This window comes from Podarcis muralis, chromosome 3 (assembly GCF_964188315.1).
Source record: "Podarcis muralis chromosome 3, rPodMur119.hap1.1, whole genome shotgun sequence".
Taxonomy (NCBI): Eukaryota; Metazoa; Chordata; class Lepidosauria; order Squamata; family Lacertidae; genus Podarcis; species Podarcis muralis.
Window position 1 is genome coordinate 27,767,518 of NC_135657.1, and position 21,179 is coordinate 27,788,696.

General features: G+C 37.8%; 1 protein-coding gene across 20 annotated transcripts in view; it reads right to left on the minus strand.

Annotated features, from left to right (window-relative positions):
• Window positions 1–1,479: 1,479 nt before the first annotated feature.
• Window positions 1,480–21,179, minus strand: part of ESRRG (estrogen related receptor gamma) — a 466,084-nt gene continuing 446,384 nt past the window's right edge. For all 20 annotated transcript variants that reach the window (XM_028724635.2, XM_028724630.2, XM_028724637.2 and 17 more), the window contains 2 exons: window positions 16,722–16,991; window positions 1,480–5,314 (listed from right to left, as the gene is read on the minus strand). In XM_028724635.2, the coding sequence (XP_028580468.1) occupies window positions 5,070–5,314; window positions 16,722–16,991 (515 nt within the window). In that variant the 3' untranslated portion in view covers window positions 1,480–5,069. The remainder of the gene's footprint in view (window positions 5,315–16,721; window positions 16,992–21,179) is intronic.

A 21,179-nucleotide genomic window follows, 5' to 3' on the forward strand; every position in this document is an offset into this window, starting at 1 on the left:
TCTGAAGTAAGTCCATTTGGCGTCTGACCCAACAAAGCACATGTGCAACAGCTGGAAATTGTCTTGCATGAGTGGAGGTCAGTTTGCGTATCTTTGTGTCCAACCCTTACTAATTGGATGGGGAAGAAACCACTCCTTCCCCCTTCAGTCTCTCCCCCCCCCCCCACCCTGGAAGATATGGTTAATTGCTACATCTGAATGAATAATTGGAAGCAAGCCATGACATGAGACTAATCTGAAGTGAGTTTGCATTATACTGAAAATATCAAATATTATGTGGGCCTGCACCAAGTAAGTTATGGCCAAAGAGAGAAAAAGTTGCACAGCAAGTTAAACCAAGGTTTCAGCAACAAATAATAATGATCACAAGCCATTGTTAAGTATTACATCTGGGCTGGGCATGGGTGAACAAAAAACCCCAGTCAATAATAGTCCTAATAGTGTCGTGAATTCTTAAGAACAAAAGAAAATATTTTAGGGAATTTCTTTCTAGTAACTCCTCCAAAAATCACGTGCCACAGTCTCCTTTTTTTGTCATAATTTGGAATCTCCGTGTAGACATGTTTTATGAACGCAATATACCAATACCAAAAGGGAACCTGGTGATTTATCTTAATAGTGGAAGGGGTGGTGGAAAAACAGGGGCAGGGGCTGAATACTTCGTTGTCTTTAGAAACCTTTGTGTCATACGACCTCTCTAGGGACTGCCTAGCACTGAAGGTGAGAAACATGTTGAGCAAACAAATGACAAAATACTATCACGACAGGCTAAAAAGCAAAATTAGTAGTTGTATGTTGATTTTAAAAAAAGTCTTCTAGAAGCAAAAGTTGACCCTGTGGCAAGAAGGTACCACCTTTCTGACTCAAGCCAGAGATGCTGTTTCCTGATACATTTAAATCAAGGCTCAGCTATGGTCCTGGAGAATTACTAATGATCATCATTAACACCAATCTATATTATCACTCTACTAGCTTTTTGGCTTGCAATTCATAAATGCTGTTGCAAATAAGATCTTATTTTATTTTATTTTTAAAAAAGATTATCCAAGTTGTAAAATAAATGAATAAATCACATTTTAGGAGTGGAATGATGACTATAGCTGTTGATGAAGAAAGCAAATAGCCCATTGAAGACAGTAGTAATATGATCTCAAAATTGCAGGGAACTTTTCTTTTATGACACTGACTGAGAGGTAATGATTTTCGGTAACGTGGCTTGATGTGGAGATGTTTTAAGATTAAATAAGTGCTTGTCAGAATGAATTATAATGTGTTAAGGGACAGTCTGCATATTCAGGTGTATGCAAAATGACTATACCACCCTGAAATTCATTTTGACAAGTCTTTATATAGCATGTAGCCATGTGGCTACATTAGCTGGAGGGTGTAGATCCTTAGAGCTCTACTAAAGGTAGGGCTTATTGATTTGATTTCTGGGGGGGAGGGGGAGCAAAACAAAAGCCACAACGCACAAAAAAATTAAAAGCAATTAAAAGTGGAAGCTTGTTTAATATTGCTCTACCATCATCCTGAAAGGCATAATAATTTGAGTTACACATCTGAACTGATTGGAGTTACAGAACCATATCTCCTTTTTGCATTTAACAATATATACAATATAAAATAAATACATTTACACAAATGGACATTGGTTGGAGCACACAGTATGATACACATCACAAAAATATACAGTTGATTGCTTTACAGATGTGAAGCCCATCTACAGCTATAGACATGATTTTTTTTTCATTTGTGTTTTTTACTAGTGGTTATTATGCAACTCCTGGATTATAATAAGCAGCTTAATTCAGTTTTCCCCCTCTTTTGCGATCTTTGCACAATAAGACTGCCATAAAGTGTTTTCCTAGGCAGGTAAACAGAGACGCTTAAATAATTAAAATACAATTACCAACACCCATTTTCTCTTCCATAAGAAAAATAGCAGTTTTAATTTTTTATATCTTTTTATGTTAGCATTTAAATGCAAAATAGTGGAATAAATACAACAATCTGATTTGATTGAAACAAATGCGTAACTTCCAGGAGTCACACAATCATATTGCTTTAAATAAGGAGAAAGAAATAACAGTAAGAGGAAAGAAAATAGCCTATTAGAAATTTCTTCTGCACATTGAACTGAATGGGGGAGCCAAACAAGACCATAGAGCTCTTACACATAACCCTTTCATTTCAATGGCTTGTGCAGGAGAAATTCCATCTGGATCAATTCCTCTAAACGAAATTTGTTATGCTAAAACACCTTTTGAAATCTTCCCCAATACTTCACAATAAATAAGTTAAAATTTCATTCAGCAAGGTTTAAGATGAATGTTATTCTAATGCCTGTGCAGTGTATCTGTGTTTCAGTTAACAATTGTACAGCCACGAGATATTTGTTCATTGCAGCTCTAAAAATTACTGAAAACCAATAGTAAAAAAAAATTGCACTGTGTTCCTTTAACACATTCCAGCTTTCTTAAGTCTTTGTATGCTTTTCTTTTCTGAGTGTGTTGATTGGCTATTGACCCTGAAAACCCAAGTTCTTCAATGCGATACAGCAAAAACAATATTTATATTAGATATTTATATATACATATATAGTGTAGTTGAACAGTAGCAACTTAAACCCTGCACAAATTTTCTGGAAAATAATTATTCTGCACTCTTACATATATAAATAATTTTATAGAATCAGCACCATTTCCCTCCCCCGCCCCCAGGAGTTGTGAGGTTTTGCCATTTTTCAAAAGGGACGTGCCAATTTCCAAACTCCTATCACGCTATTAATTTCAAGTTATTGGCCAACTGAATGAATTGCTAATGATGATTTATCTAGGACCACACGACAGTCACTTCTCTACTGAGAAAAACACAATCTACAAGAGAATCCCATATAGCTAATGAGAGATATACAGTATTTCTAGCACAAGGTTGATGTATCATCAGCCTGTTGTATTTTGTTTAAAGCACACGAGTAGCAATAATTTTGGAAACGTGTCTGCATTTAAAAAAAAAAAGGTTTTGCAACAACACAGAGCAAGTTAATAACAACATCTGAGAGATGATTGGATGAAAGCTATATTTACAGCGTTTAAAAATTAGACTTATCTATAATCTTGAAATATTCAAAGTTTTATTTCTAAGCTATACATAGGTATTCTATAATAAACTGTTACAGAAATTATCCCTTGTTTTGAAAATATTATGATTTCAATGTGTATTTGTCCATAATGAGTACTTGGTTGGATTTTTTTTCCAATTTCTTAATTATTACTAGGAAGAACCTTATTATCAGAAGGAATAGAATATACTACTGAAGTCTCCTGAGGAATTTTACATCCAATATTGTCTCTAATTCTACCCTGTGTCTATAAGCACACGCCACAAGAATCCAAACACCACAAGAACAAGACAACAGTCTTTGAATGCAACAGAAAAAATTCCAAAAAGCACAGCAAACATGAAACATTGAAAAGCTGAACTACATTTCCTTTGTTTGTTAGGATTACAATTTTAATTACATTTGTGTACATAGAATAAGGTTGTTCACATAGTACAGGGAGCAGCTACTAACACTGGTACATTGGTATAGCATTTGATGGAGGTTATTGTTTATTGGTTATTTAGCGACTGTAGTTTTCTGGGGGCATCTAATTAGTTTATACATTAGATTACACCTCTTAACAGTCTTGAAATCGACCAACTTTTATGCTGTGACAACACTGGTTGAAAAAGCAGGTATACTGGTTAGGCTGTTTGTTTAAAAATGGCAATCTACCCAAAATAATATTTTTTTTACAAATTAATAAATAATGGGTACAAGTGCTAGGTTCTTGAATTTGGTCAGAGGCTGACTATTCTGATATCTGATTCTGCCTTATTGCTAGTTGCAGTGGGTTGAACTTTGGAATAAAGACTGCAATTTTGTAAAGACAAGCCATATTATTAATTAACACACAGTATCATGTAGCAATTGTACCTTGGCCGTACAGAAGCACTTACTAACTTTTTTTTTAAATTCCTATTTGACACGGCATCTTAACATGTTAGACTACTCTGATATACTGTAGGTGTAATCTAATCCTTTGTTTCAGTGAACACTTAAGATATAAATTGGAGCTCATGCGAAGAAACGGGATGTCTTAGACCAGACTGGCACACAACATAAATTGCATCCGTGATAATATGCACCTTCCCTTCAACTATTGCTTGAGTAAGATAAATTCCCACGTTAACAAATGGCTGAAAAGTGGTAAAGCTGGTAGAAAAAAATCTTCTGTTAGTAAGAAGAACCAAAACATTTGTTTTTTTAAAAAAATCTTCCTTCAGGATTCATTTGTCCTTCATTAAATGTTTGTCATTGTTCAAGCCAGCACAAAAAAATGCAGTATTTATTTATTTATCTTTCCTCTTTAGTATTGCATGAATGAATAAAGCTCAAACTATTCCCTGAAAAAGTTACATCGTAGCTAACCTAAGAAATATCTGGAAGACTTGAAAAAACAATTAAGGAATCAAATGGCTGTAACTGATCTAGATGGAAATGCAATGATAAGAAGCAGCCAATGCGTCGTCATCGAAGTCGTCTAATTAGAGGCTGCTCTTGTGAAACCTAATACTGCATTCAGTCAGTTCATCGTGTTGTACTGTACTGCTATTTACGATGGTTCTCTTTTGATTCCTTTGTCATTGGGGTATTGTGGTTCGTAATAAGTTCACTGGCATCCATATTATGGATTTCAATCCTTTGGCAGGCCTGGCTTCCATCTCTCTTCTATTAGAGACCTCTTTTTAAAAGATTCAGCAGCATAGGGTGTGGGGGAGAGAAAACGAAAAAGAAAAACCAGAATGGTAAAAAGAAGAGAGAAATCAAGAAAGGGAAACTGTGTCGGAGAAGACACGGAATAGAAAGAGCTGCTGCTTCTCAGTCTTGCTGCGACGTATCACTGCAGTCATTTTAGTTTCCTTAATTTAGATGCTAAAGTTTCTTTGTCGTGGTTTTCCTGTTTATGGTTTTCCCTTTCATTAAAATTCCAGCGTGCGTGACTGGAAGGCCCAGGATGCTTTAGTCAGACCTTGGCCTCCAGCATTTCCAAAAAAAGTTTGTGCATGGGGACTTTGCCTTCCAGTTTGATGTTGTAGAAGTGCTGCACAGCCTTGGTGGAGGTTTGCCTCAGCAGCGGCAGAGTCATCAGCATCTTGCCAGCCCGGCGCGGGTCTTCCATATGCTGCCCGGCCTCATAATCCTGCAGTGCCTCATGTAAGACATCTTGAAGTTTCTGAACGGCTTCGACATCTTCTATGTGCATTGAGTCTGCAAAACAAAAGAGCAAAACAGCAGTTTTCAGTTTCCGTGCCAGAAAGCAAGATTACAATGCCAATGCTCTAGACTGTAACTTGTACCGTAATAAGGAGCAGCACAATAATTGTTTATGGATTTGCATGGATTTACCCAGCATTTTCTGGGCTCTCTTATGAGTAAGTTAGATAATTACTCTCATATTACCATATTGACCTTCTGGAAAATGTTTGAGTCTCTGGTGTAATTACAAACATGTAATTGCTTCCTGCGCTTGGTTTATATAGATTAAGAGAAACTAGCATTGAAATTTGCATTGAAATTTGTATGAATATTTTCTTTTTCTTTACTTTTAAAAGCATCTTTTCATTAAGTCTTCTTCGTCCAGTTTACAAACCTGGACTCTGTGTTTTCAAAATGTATTTCCTAGATAATACAGAAAGCCCCAAACTCTAGGAAAAAACCTTGAAAGTGCACCAACTATGTTTTCTAAAACTCTACGTGTATTTAAATTTTTTGGAAATTTACAGCGCATGGTGAGATTTGCTCAGAGAAATCCAGATACTTCTAATTTTATTTTGAGCAACAGGTGCTCCATAGTCCAGATATGTGGGTTCAAGATTTCTAATCTAAAACTACTTGTATCAGGTAAACACATCTGTTTAGAGACCTGGAGCCAGCCAGTCATGGTCTGATTTTCTATAACTGCTGAATTTGCCTGCTACTGAGGCTAGCATAGGCTGTGGAGTCCTCGAGGACATATAAAGGGCCCCATTACCTTCAGTAGCTTAGGGCCTCATCAAACCTAAATCTGGCCCTGCCTATAGCACTCAAGCAGGAACATGAAACAGCAGCCCAGTCGCACCCTCACTAACCTTGGGTTGCATTCAGCTCACTGTGCAAGCAGAATCACTTCTGGGGGTGCAATGGGACTTCCCCACCATCTCCTTCCCCTGTGTGTGTGTCCCACCCTCCCTAATCTTGCTCCAGTGTTTCCCTCACCCTCTGGAGAAGAATGGGGGCATATGGGAAATAAGTTTCATTGCTGGAGAACATATAGCGGTACATATCATGTCTAGATGTGCCCAATGGACTCATAGCTATTTATCTGCCTTCCTTGCCCGGGGGCAACCTTAATTTTACACAGTACCTAATTAATCACTTTTAACCTATAAAAGGCAACAAATCAGATTCTTTTCATACATGTATGTCTTCAGCCAGAAAACTATGTGAAAAACATGGAGATTGTCTAGACCCCAGCATGGAAAATGCATATAATTCTGCATGTACTAGCTGTATATATGCCCCTCTCTATCCTAGCTACCGCTTGTGCATATGTTTTGCTGATCTACCTGAGGAAACCCCTTTTTCTGAAAACAGCTTATTCTGGATTTGGATCAATGATATGTAAGCTGTTAACTGCTGCTTATGTACCTGGATTTCTTTCTTTTAAGTCCGGTTATTTTGGCCACCTTTATTTCTTTAAGAATCAACTTGGGGCACAACTTATTTAAATAAATATATATTTAAGGAGAGCCTCCTGAAAGAAATCCTTGCATCAAAAAGGTTGATGAGGAATTGAGTCCATTATTTACAAAAATAAATGTGCAGTGTGGCAAAGAAAGAAAATGTTTCAGCTCTGAAAAATGTAGTTAATTATGTGCAAGTTTGGGTCATTTAGCACATTTTATTGATTCTGATGGCAGTTTATCAGTTATTACACATAATGGAGTCCTATGGGGATTCTACCCGTTTAAAGATTTCAGAGTTACAGTGACACAGGCCCTAAGAAGCATGCAGTAACAATATTATGCATATTCTATAACCGCTTCATTTAAAAACTGGTCTGCTTCTATACAGGGAAGGAAAGTAAAATACCAAAATAAGAATGGGTTGTATGGTTAACCAGGAAGCAGAGGGCTGAAGTAAATTTTATCTGTAGATGAACTAGAGTTTGGAATGAGCAGTGAAGGAGCAAAGTTTGTCAATGACACCAAAGTAGGGATGGGTGTTACTTCTTTTCCCATTGATCTGAACTAATCCAATGCTCCAGAACTAGGTTTATGGATGAGAACACAACTTTTGGTGCACCCACACTTTACGATGCCATTACAATGCACAAAATATTCATTTTACATAAAAAATGTGTACAAAATGTGTGATGAATGTACTGTGATGTACATACTTAACTTTAAAAGTGTGTGCTTTATGTAAAATGCATATTTCTATGTTTATAAAGGTTCACAAGATTCATACAATTTAACTGCAAACTTCCCATGAATGCCCATGAGGCAGAACTGGGATGAAATTAGTCTGCTTTAGTCCATCCCTACACCAAATCAAAGTGCTGCAAACCCAAGGAGACTATGAGAACTCCAGAAGGATTTCTCTAAACTTAGTAAATGGGCAACAAGATAGTAGAAGTGGCTCAATGATGTACTGTTAGCCACTGTGGGAAACAGGGGACTAACTGGAACCATTGAACTAACCAGGCAAGTCTGTTCAGATCAGGAGCCAGGGGATGGTCTTTGCCAATGTTTCAAAGTTAGTACAGTGTCTCTAATCATCAGATGTAATTAGTTAATTTACATACAGCTTGATTCTATGTAAACCTCTTAAATTCTCAGTAAAAGCAGGTATTCAAAAACATTCAAAATATGATAAAAAGAGCTAAGACACACACTTCTACATGTCTGGATAGGCTTACCTAAACAAAAATGTTTTAATCATGCACTTAGACCTATAATAATAATTATAAAATTGATATCACGCCCACCTTGCTGGGTTTCCCTATCCACTCTGGGCGGCTCACAACATATATAACAACACAATAAAGCATCAAACATTAAAAAACAAAATATCCTATACAAACAACAAACCAACCAACCAATTAATCAATAGAAACCAACAACAACAACCAGTTTACAGCTATATCCAAATTAAAATAACTGCCAACCCCAACTAAACATTTAACCAACACTAACCTGACCAAAACAAAACAGAGGTGCCAAAATTAGAGACGTTTAAAACATTTTAAATGGTTGCCCCAACCCAAGAGTTGCTCCAGCAATGTCCTTCCAACCTCCCAGGAGCCTCTTTGGAAGGACAAAAGTGGCTTCAAATCAGTGTTAAGGTAAATACAAATATGCATCCACGAATACAAGGGAATAATACAAAAATGAAATTAAAACAACAGTGACAATGTAAATAAAAAAAAATCTACTGTGGACCACAATAAAGTTTTATGTGTGTATAAATAAAAAATTCCAAATTCTAGCATAATAGGATGGTTTTTACTGTGGCCCTTATTGCTACCGTAAAAAAAATAAGTGAATGCCAAGTCAAAACAAATTTGATTTTTTTTTAATACCATGAGAAAATATCATTTTGAGTCACTATTTTCATGAGGGCTAAATGTCACACCTGTAGTCTAATAGCACACATTATAAATCTTTCCAGTGCTTGGGCAATGGAAGTGGTTCAGGCTCTCAGTTCTTCTCTTTAGGTCTAGTTTCAGAACAATGGAGCCAGACTGCCATTGGGGATTATCAAGCTGTAAACCCCCTACAAATGTTGCCTGACGATTACCAAAGTTGCCAGCAAAGCAATGTATTTCCTTCTCCCAAAACCTTCCAGGGTTACCCATACATTTAAAATTTGTTTTCTATCTTTTAAATTTAGTATATTTTAAAGTTTTTCAAAAAAAAGTTTGTTCTTTTAGTGGCTTTGTCTGGGATCATCATCTGGCTTTCCATTTACTGAAGCATTCACATCCCTTTGTCCAAGCAAGCTAAGAGCTCTTGGATATTGAAATAAAAAATAAAAGCTAAACAATTAATTGGCCACTTGTTCATTGCAGCCAGATTGATATCATCATTCGGCATTTGTACAGGGTTTGCAGCTGGATAATTCCCCATTGCACATAAGGGAGTATTACTGCTGGATGCAATGCAGAAGTTACCAGCCGATGGTGGAAACTGCTCTCCACCATAATATGGAACTGGGCAGTTGCTTGCCTGGGAAGTCTCACAAAACCCAGTTTCACCAACAGCAACTTGTACTGCAAGTCATGGAGGTGCTCTCCTGGTTGAGTGTTGCTGAGAGGTGGCTGCCAGAACCCTCTTCCATAGCTTTCAGGATGATGGAAGTTGTGCAGCTGGTAATATTGCTGCATGTGGGTACTTGGGCTGCTTCCTGAACTTCTTCTTGGACTGCTTCTTCTGTTGCAACAGCTATAAGGAGCTGTAGCTCCTGATCATATTTTGGAACCAGTCCTCTTTGTTCTGGCCCGTCTGTTCTGACCTATAACTGTCTGGCCCATATTTAGAAGGTATTGCCCACTGACTGTTCTTCTGCATATGTCCAGTGGTGCTCTGAGGAAGGATTCATCCATTCAAGAAATCTGCAGCATCATATAATTCTAGATTTGGCACTGCAAGACCTTCATTTTGTGAGATCTGCAAAGAGTTGCTCACTTCAACCCTGGATTCTATCTTGACCAGATAAAACCTGGCATTAACTTGTTCCATTTGGCCATCATTGGAACAGGTAGAAAGGGGGGAGGGGGCAGCAAGGGAAGGAGAATTATTGTAAAAACAAAAACACCGCCCCCCCCCCCGGGCACCAACTAATTTACAATCATTTCTCCCTATTCTCATCCATCCTCATTTTCTGGTTGACAACAGCAACATTAGAGAATAAGAAGGCAGATAAGGCAAATGAAGAGAAGATAAGTAGGAAGGAGTGGAGAATGGATCGACTGAAAGATAAGCTGGAGAGGCTTGAACTGTGTATCACAGGGTAAGGGAAGCCAGTGCAAAAGCCAGTATCTCTGGCCAGTTCATGAATTGAATTGCATGAGTGACGGGCACACATTGCTGCAGAATATTGAGGGAGCCTGGTCCCTTCCTTGAAAATTTCAGGGGCCCTCAACATGGCATCCCTGACTGTGATAGAAATGAGGCAGCAGAGGGCTTTGAAGTCTTTGAATTTGCAAAATATATAAAGTCAGTCACTGCTTTAAGCAGTTGTAGAGCTTCTGCTTCTTTTTTGGTAAAAAGCAACCTTGCAGTGTTCCACATTAAGAATGGTCCACTGGGAATCACCATAGTAGAGATTTGCCCCACCTGCACTGTAGCCACTGATACTCCTGTGTCATTGCCCACAGGTCACTAGAGTACAAGGCGATCTATGGACTCCACAGAGGTGATGAAGCCAATCCTTTCAATGGCTCTGAACATTTCATCAGTCCTCAGTGAAATGAGAACCGCAACAGGAGTACCTACCATGTCAGTCATAAAAACCCCCAAGGCATTCAGAAATCCATCAGATTCCATCAGTTTCTTAAGGTAGACCATCTCAACATGAATTGTTTTCACATAATGGATAGTTTTTAATTGTTTTCTTCCCTGATTTTACTGTGAAATCACTTTAAGTTTTTTTATGAAAACTGATTCATATATGGAATCGAATCAAATAAATAAATACATTTTCAGGCCGGCTTTCAAAGGAACTAAAAGCTGTGGCAATTTCTACATACTCCAGTTTCTAAATTAATGTTAAAGTTTTGCTATTATTGAACTGGAATTTAGGAGATTGCGGGGGAAAGTAAACCCACAGAACAATGAAAATGTGGAAGAAATACCTACATCATAACCTGTGCAGCCATCTTCCAGGTTGCCATTGTTCTGTTACAAAAAAATTCTGTGTTTCTGAATCCTATAAACTGCAGCCAAGAATATTGACTCACTTTGCAATGGGAGAACGAAGCATGTATTTACAGTTTGGCATACACCTTAGCATACTTAAACCTGCACCTTTTGCGATGTATACTCAAGGGATGAATTATTCGATAACCTAGCTGAGTTGCATGGGAAGTAGACTGCCTTGAAAAATGAAAGACTGCTTGATTTCCACTCCATACAGTGTTATCTATCTGTAACTCATTTTCATGAGTTTGTTAAAGAGGCAGAATCAATACATTGAAAATCCCAGTTACAATATATTACACAGGCATGTGGCCTAACTGTTGGGGAAGATCTAGTTGTCTCAGCGATTCAGGCACATTCACCATTGGACATTGTTTCTAGAAAGCATGAATTCAAGGCAATTCCACCTTAGAAAAGCACTAGGGCACAGGCATTATCAATTTATGACCCACATTTATTTCAAGGAGCTCGAGATAGCACACGTTTTCTCACTGCCTCCATTTTATCCTCACAAAATAGGTTATGGCTAAGAAACGTATTAGACTGAATGACTGACCAAAGGTCACCAATGAATTTTATGGCTGAGTCAAGACTTGAATCTGGGTCTCCCAGTCTGCTGTATCACTCTGGCTATTAACTTCCCTCCACCCAACCCATTTTTCTAATCTAATTGGCATTCTTTAAACTTCCTTTAAAATTCCGAAAGATGTTTTTACATCTTTCAAGAAAAATCTAAATTTGCCTGACAATTCCACAAGTCTTAAATGTATAGGGTTGCAGAAATGGAAAAGGGCTTGGGAAGAGACCTCCGGGTATAGGGCGGTATATAAATTCAATAAGTAATAATAATAATAAAGTTCAAATGATGAATAAAAGCAGAACAGTCTGAAACTTGGGGTTTTAACATTAGAAACTAGAAAACTGTGTTGTGAAGTAGAATAGCATTCAAATGGATAGTTAAAAGGGAACATTAATAAGGAGTTCTAATATGCACAGATTGTTCAAATGCATTGAATTTAAGCATGGTTAGTTTATGCTTCCTCAGAAACTGCCATCTCAACACTACTTATGGATATAGAAAGTGTACTTGAAAGATGTTGTTTTAATTTGCTTCAAAAGACAGTAGTTCAAGTTGCCTGACATTGCTCCAAACTTAGGGATTTTGTTGCCAGAATCCAAAAGTGGTGCTGGTGTTTCTGTCACTGTCCATGCAGGATAGTGAAGGTTTCTCCTCCACTCCTTCTCACCGAGAGCTACAGCACAGATACATAGTGGTACAGAACAAAGGTCCTGTAAATTATGAGTCCGTTGAGCTTCTATAAAGTACCTGAATAAGAGAGAACTCTCGTTTCTCTCCAGAATGGCAGTCTGTGTTGTGGTCTCTAGCAACCAGCATTATTAACAGTCATAATGGTTTAATATGCCCTTTCGACTGGTCCTACATTGCATCCTAATCCATCTCCTAAAATGTTGTTTTCACTGTGCCTCCTATTACAGTTGGCCTTCTGCTGCACTGTCTGCATTTATTAACAATGGATGGTAAAGACAGCCAATTTTTCAAACACTGACGATCAAAGAAATTGCATACTTTTTTTAAAAAAATGGCAACAAAAACAGAATGGCTGATTATGTAAGGTGATATTTGGATGGATCACACAGGTGGAGTTCCAACTTTCCCAATGGCCTAGCCTAGCATTATGGATGATCTGAAAGGAGAAGAATTCATGAAGAATACTAAGATTTGAGTTGGCTTTCTTATGACTGCCATAGATACCTTGTAATAAGTTTGCTAAATGGCCAAGAAATAATGGTGATTCTTATTGTCTGAAGTAAACATAAACTAAAAACAGAGATACTAAACTCTGCAATGGCATTTTTAATGTCAGCTATATAAGGGACAGGAATTCTTCCCATTCTAATCTCTAGTGTGACTCCTGGCCAGAAGAGGATGCTGCTCCTTTGCTATCTACTGCTGTTGGGTGCAGCTAATGGAATTGGAGTCCTACAGCTTGCTTATTCAGTGGTTGTTAGATGGCATCAGGAGCCAATACAGCTTTGTCTGTCCATACAGAACCTCATATGTTTAGTCTAAGCAGCCTGTGTCTAGAGATAAAGCTGCTATCGGACTACCTACTGATGTTTAAGCAGTCTAAGGGCTGCCAATGTCTCAACACTGTCTCCCCAAAAGAAACCACTGAATCTTTAGGTTAATTTTTCTCCACTTTTTAAAACCTGCCACTCAAACCTTGTTTGATTTTACAAGGCAATGCCTCCACAGAAACCATGATTCCCCATTTTTGGTGTTACAGTTAAGTGATTGGGGAGAGGGAAATGTTTGGTTCACATTCTGATGCAAACCTATCTAATTCACACTTCCCGAATCAACATAGCTATCCTTTGAAATGCACGCTTTTGTGGATTTTGCGATACAGTTCTCCACTGGAGTGAACACAAAAGTGTTTATATTGGTGAAAACAATGCACAAAAATGCATGTTATCAAAAATGTCTTGCAAAAATGTGTGTCACCTGTAAACTGATGCAGAAATGTGCACACTGAACTTTAGGACTAGAAAAATGAGAAACTGACAGGAACAAAAATTGACAGATTCATGTATTGCTAGTTACAAAGAGCAGCTTTTTAAATAGTTCAGTCAATGAGAGAAGGTATCTGTATCAGTTGTGCAAATGGAATTTGAAATTCTCTGGCACTTGAACTGATTGGGCATGCAAAGCTTTTTAAAAAGCCTCTAGCCTAAAAGTACAAGCCACTATTTCTTTCTTGATGAAATAATTAAAAACAAACAAACCTGTGAACCTACATCCTTCCATTTGGCACTGCCCAATCAATAAATGGGAGCACTTAGTAAGAGCACTAAGAGACAGAGAGAACACCTTTTATTATGTGCAAACAGTTCACCTGCCTGTATGCCTGAAGTAATTGGTACATACATGCTTTGGAAAATATTCAAAGGCATTTTTTCTGCGTGAGTAAAAAAAAGCACTCATTGGTACCAAATTGTTTTGTCGCACATATTACACAGCCAAGGACTGGGACTCCCCCACCCCCAAGCCAGTGTTTCCAGATTACCTGACAAGGGCCCCTATGGGATGGAATATATAGAACTAATGTACATCATCAGTGTTATTGGGTTATGCAAATCAATTGATTATGGTTATTATCAATAGCATACAAATGATATTGCACTCAAATCAAGTGGTTTGGTTTTGCTAATGACTTATCATGGGCAGATATCTCTCTGCACTAACCAGAATGGGTAACATTATGACCAGCAACTGTCAACCTAATGTACCACAGGGGACTTCATTGTGAGAATAAAAACGACAGGGAACTGTGTACATCACTCTGAGCTCTTTGGAGAATGGATGGAATAAAAATGTACTAAAACAAAACGAAACACCCACAGGTGGGAGTTCTGTATCTTTGCAGATATGAGGAAGGTTGGGAACACTTGCCTTTGGAGGACACATGCTAGGCAAAGCAAATTCCCTTTCCACCAACCATCTGAGTCCAGTGCTTAACTGGGTAACATCCTAGATGGAGGCTGAATTTCAGAAGACACAGGAAAGGGAGAAACAGCATGGCTGCATCATGACAGCCTCATGACCATTACATTACACTGGAAAGCTTACAGGGGCTGTTCAAGCTGATGAAACCAGCAGGTCTGGTGACCCATTTTCCCCCATCTCAATTTAAAGCTGGAGGTGACAGTGAAAACTTGGGGACAGGATGGGATACCGCATTAGAACACATATGGACCTCCCTTCTCTCCCAAACTGAGCTGCCGACAACCAGAAGTCTTGTACACAAGCCTCCTGTTTAAAACCATTATGAATTGGAGTTATAATGCTACTGATATTTTTATGTGCACAAGTCTTATATGTTTATGCATGGGTGGAACAGGGAGGGAGGGAGGCAGGAAGGAAGGTTACCGTTAAATCAGTTCACCGATTTAGAGCATAAAAGAACATTAATTATTATTGAATCAAGCCAGATGTTTATGCTAAGCTGATAATTTCAATGAATGTCATATTAAATCTCTGCAGGTCAGACTGAAATACTGTCTCAATCACCTCCAAATATGCAGAGGTTAGCTGCCTTTGAAAATGTTCAAAAGTAAGTATTTCTGTACAAACTGTACTTGCTTTCTAGCTTTATAAATATTTCACTTTATCAGTACCTATAACATTTCTTTCCAGTAATATAGATACCATATGATGGTTCCTATTATCTTAGGGAAAGATAAATTTGAGACAGCCACTAGAACTAGGCTGTGTATGACAACAAAACCTACATACAATAGCAGTGTAAGATTTTTTTTTTTATGAGTAATCTTTTAGTTTTGCATTTAATTTTTTGGAATTAAAACCCCAATTAAAATGCAAAATGCTAGATCCCATTATGAAGACAAATAGGAAAGTACAACTTCATTGTTGAAAACAATTTTCCTCCTATCAATCTGAGGATTCATGCATCAATATTGTAGATGAACTGTTAATTACAAAATCAATTAAAAAAATTATTTCTAAAAACAGTCACGCATTCTGGCTCTCGGGGGGGCAATTTGGGCAGAAGGTCTCATCTCACTAGGACCGCGCCAAATCACAAGTCGTCATCCACAAGTAAGCAAAAGCAATCTGGTTTTTCATTTTTCAGCGCGGCTGAGCCCAGCCTGAGATTGATCGTCACATATGGCCCCAGAAAACAAACTGTCAATACCTTGAATGCTGCAGAATTTGAACAAATAGCCGTCCGCCCATTCAAGCCACTCATTGCATCCCATTTAACAGATTTTATTGACAGTTTCCTTCTTGTAATTAAAGGGAAAACTACTGGCCAGCAACCAAGATAAAGTTCAAAGATAGGGTCAAAACAAAAGCAGATGGAGGGGCATGGTGTGACTGTCAATGGTACATAGCATCAGAGCATGTTATTGACACACAGGTATCTAATGATCGGCACGTCATTAAAGAGGGATCTATCATGAACTTTATGCAAATGCTAAAAGGGACTTAAGACCACAATAAAGCATTAGGGAGGCACAAAGAAAAAACAACAAAGAACAAACGATTTTTTACTTATCAGACACCGGCTCACTGCTTCAGCACGTTTAAGTTCAAATGCAGAGAAGAATCCTTCCTTGATTTCTTAACCCCTTCTGAACAAGTTATATCTGCCTGTTAAACAGCTACCATAAAAATCAAATTTGTATGGTGAAGAAGAGTTCCTGTAAGATTAAACAGTGATTTGCTCCCTTTTCTGATAAAACCTGAGTTCACCTTACTTATTGAGTTCACTGTGTTTAGTAGCCGGATTGAAGTAGATCATATATTACATTTAGTCATGGGCCCATCCATTCTATTGGGTTTAAGTGAACTGATTAGACTTATCTGGATTATGAAATGGATTTAAGCAGAACAACGTTTATGTTTATTGAAAAGCATCTTTGCTTTTAATACCTTCTGAATTTTCTGGCATCTTTTAACCAAATTAGAAAGCATGTGCAACAAATGCATATATTCATAGATCTTCCCTTAATTTGAACTACCTTGTTTCTAGCCATTCAGCATTGTCCTGTAGTAGTATAACTAAGAATTACTTATTCCTACTGTCATGTTTAGAAATTGTCATGCAGAAGGTATTAGAGGAAGGGGTGGGGGGAAATGACATGAGCCATCATGCCAATCTGCCAACCTGAATTAGCAAGCGCGATAGCTTTGAGGGTGACAAACTCTTCTTTCTCCAGCTTCATGCTCTTGTATTTTTTTACCAGTTGCAGGATGGCATTGTTGAGGTCAAGAAGGCCTGCTAATTTAGACTGATCTTCATCCATGATATAGTCTTCAGCATAGACAAGCTCGTCCTCAAAGGAAAGTGATCGGTATACAACGCCCAGAATCAAAATCTCCATCCAAGCACTCTGCAGAAGGCTCATCTGGTCAGCAAGCGATAAAGTGGAAAATCCTAAACCAGGAAGGAAAGTACACAGAAACATAATTAAAATGATCCTGGGCCACCATAATTCTGCATTATAACTATTCTTTCGTGCTTGTTGTTGTTATGTAAGTTATAAATCTGTACCTGTGGATTCCACCCCCTCTGCTCTTCAAGATCAATACAATATAAAATTATTAGAGTAAAAGTTCCATCAAGTCAACTTGAATTTGCATGCCTTTTGTGTGGGGGTTTTATTAAATTTTGGGAAATTTTGTTAGCAACATGAATTTGCTGCTTTTTAAAGAATACATTATTATCATTGCCTGAGAATACATTCCCCCAAATATATTCTAAGCACCTATTACATTGAAGCGCTAATTTAATACTTTTAATACCTTAAAGTATTTAGATCAAATAGCAGTTTATGAAGACTCTGGCAATAATGGTCGTGATTGGTATGAGAGACACTAACGTTGCATACACAGACACACACACAGGAGCAAATCAAGTAACCTCAGCTTATTTCTGAGTAGATATGTATAGGATTGCACTTTAAAGATGTCAGGGTCCACTTTAAAGGGGGTAATTATTATTGTGAGTAACAAAAAGAACACTTTTTAAGGGAATTTTTTTTGATACCTTACCAGAATGATGAAGATGATCACAACAAAAAGCAAAGTGCTTCTTGAACTTCAACCTCTGCATAAACAGAAGCAAGACCTATCCTCTTCAGAAAAGACACTAATTACTTTTGTAATGGCTTCTGCCTCTACTACAGTACTGAAATAGCAGAATGGCACATTAAAGTGCCAAGTGAATAGTAATCACACCATCATTTTTGAGAGAGACTGAAAATTTAATAATGCTTCTTAATTAATTTAAGTTTTGCTTTTGTTTCACTCCACTTTCCTTCCTAATAGGATCACTAAGGCCAAACATCTTTACTGTTTTACCTTTTCAGGCTCCTGTTTACAGTAGCTGTTAATTTATTATCTCCGACTGCTAATATTCCCCATCACATAAGGTGCTAGTGAAGAGGCGATTTCCTGGCCTATTGGTGAAACATAGTGTTTTGCCAGTTGGCACCAGCAACCATCAAGTACTTAATAAAATCATCAAAGGGGATTAGTCAAGCTTTTCTTAAGGGGGTCTTAAGACATGTCTAAAGCTTTCATTTGGTTGTTTATGGAACTGCTTACATGTGCTTTGACAAGGTTACTGCTGAAAGAATAGTCTGTTTTTGTTGCTCATTTAGCTTTAAACACATTGCCCTTCTCTTTTGAAGGCCCCTTCCTTATAACAGAATAAGTGTCTAGAATATGATAGAAAACAAAAAGAGTGGGGAAGCCACATGCATCAGTTTAGATTAAGACTACTGCAGAATTCAGAAATAAACCTGTTAAAACAAAAAGATAATTACTTCAAGTCAGGAGGCACAAACTGTATTAAAAGCCAATGTCAAGTGGGCACTGAAATCCATTCCTTTTATATATCTATATATCTATAACTGTATATATGCTGCTGTTGCTGTGATTTTAAATACTGTGTTTTGTGCCTTGTGGGAAAGGACATTTGTCCTTAAGAGCATAAAGATTAAAAAAAGCCACATTGTCAAACAAGTCAATACAACCCCTCTGTAAGATGAGGATGGATAATGCCACACTTCTTGTTGTAAATGGAAGGAAATGGAACAGAAATAATAATTTGAAAGGGTCAAAGAAAAGGAATGCATATTTTCAATTAGCTCCAGCATCTCTGTCTTTTTCCTTTCTCTCAAGAACCAGTTTTTCTGTTGCAGCAGATGGACAGAGAACGTAGCCTGCAGCTCTGTCCTGTGACAGCCCCATTCTCCCTCCCAGACACTGCTGTTAGTAAATAGATTTACACATTCTCCAATCTCCACACATCTTTCTGCCGAATAATTAAAAGCAGGATGATTAGTTTATTGAGTGGAAGGAGGAACTTTTTTATTGAGGTCCGTCCATGATTTTTATCAGGGCCAGCACTTTTACGGTTGTCATGAGGGTGCAGGCATCCAATTTTTCTTATCTGCCTGATTAATACAAACGCTGTTTCAGGACGCATTAATTAACAGATACAAATCTACGTTCTCATGGAAGGATCAATACAGAGAAGAAAAGAGGCATCAATGTGAATTTAGTGCTGATGATGGAGAAGGCACTCTATTGACATTTACGTGCACGGAAACTTTAAAGTTGCAGTAGAGCCCTTTTGTCCCTGCGATTTACAAAGTAACAATTTTTTTAACTACAACAATGTTTCACACACTTCTGAGGCATTTAATTAAGCAAAGGGCAATAAAATCCCTTTTGATCACAAAAGAAGTTTTAATTTCAATCATTTTCCTTTCTATCCACCCCCCCCCCCACACCTTAGAAAGATTCCTACTTCTTTTTTTAAATTTATGTACCAAGTTTTGAGTGCATTTTTCTTCTGTAAAAAGATAATAAACTACTGTGTGATTTGCTAGCAAAATTACAGAAGCAGACAATGAAAAACAAAATCCCCAAATCATGGCAGGGTACTGAAATTTGGCCTGGACATTTGGTTAGATTTTACAAATGACATTATATTCCATTTCAAATCTGGTTCATGATCCTCGAGTAACTTTAATACGACTAAGCAAATGTACAACATAAGGCTTCCTCAAAAGTGGTAAAGGAAGCTGGATGGTTAAATTCGGATACTGTAAAACAACACATGTGTATTTTTATTTTATTTTTTAAAAACCAGGATTACATTGTTTGATCTGTAGTTTGCAAAAACATAAGATGCAGTTGATGAAAATATTCCAAGGAATACAGATACCCACACAGAGTGCCCATGTATTTGTCTATAAAGGACAGTGTTTGCATGATAAAAATAATTCAAAAACCTGAAGCTTTCATGAATAAAACCAGCCATTTAAAAAAAATGCATAATTTGCCATACTAGGAAGAAAACAAACAAACAATCAAACACCTACATCCTTTTCTTTTGTGACAAGGGAATTCTTTCACTCCGTAAGAAATGAAATACCCAAACCGACTATAAAAACATTTTCAGCTCCTTGCCACTTAGCTGTTCCCCAAGATATAGAAGATCCTCGCTTGCCATTATGCTACTGAACTTTGTGTTTTGTATTACACAGCACCTTAATCCCTAGCATTTGACAGGTCATAGTTTTAAATGTTCAACTGCATTATGGTTTTTAAAAATACACTTCAATATATTGCGTTGCATTTCCCCCACAGCACAGACCAATTCCACGCATACTGGTGACAACTTTGATCTCTCTCCGTCTCCCTCTGCATGTCAGTGCCATTTAATGTATCCCAGGCATTTTGCTAGCAGAATGACTCTGTACCTTGACCTGCAGTTAAATAGCATGTTTATCTGCGAGACAGTGTGCTCCAAATAAACCAGATGACAGTTTGGAATAACGTCATTTGGAAGGATTGAAAAGCTTCTCAAGAGTCAGGTACCCCGGAGGTAATAGGCTTGAAGGAAGCATGTTCTGTGCCAACCCTGCTGCCATCTTCTACTTGAAGCTCATGCACTTGACAATGACGCCATGGGCACTTGTCAAGACTCCCCCCTTTACTCTCTCTCCCCCCCCCACTGGTTTCCCCCCTTCTTTTTTTGGCCTGGCAAACTGATGCACTTTGCAGTCAACTTACAAAAAAGGCTAAGCATTTGAAAGTGTGAAGGGCAAAAAATATCTGACGGCTAGTCTTCAAAAATACACTTTCATTTCACAAAGCATAAATGTTTGTTTCCCAAGCCCAGTGTTGACAGAAATAGGCTGCAGTGCAGGCATAAGAACTTAACCCCTGCTAGGCATTCTCTACTGTACCATTTTTATGTTGCTCAGTCCGAGGCATTGTAAATCCACCTAGATTCTTGTAAATAGCTATAAACAATGGAGCTGCATTGCTGGTGTCCTCTCTCCCCCACACACTCACTCTGTGCCAACATCTTTCCCCTCCTATGTTGAATGCAGACTCTCGTTCACTATAAATAGAGACCTTTCAAAGAACTGCTCCTTACACTCCAATCGTAATTATACACTAATGACTCACTGATATCACTAACTATGCGCTGATTGAGTAACTGAACAGTTGTTTGATTCCCCCCTCCTTTTACCCACACGTCTATAAAACTAACACTTGGAAAAAGTGAGGAATAAAGGGGTAACACAGCCGTTGGCATTTT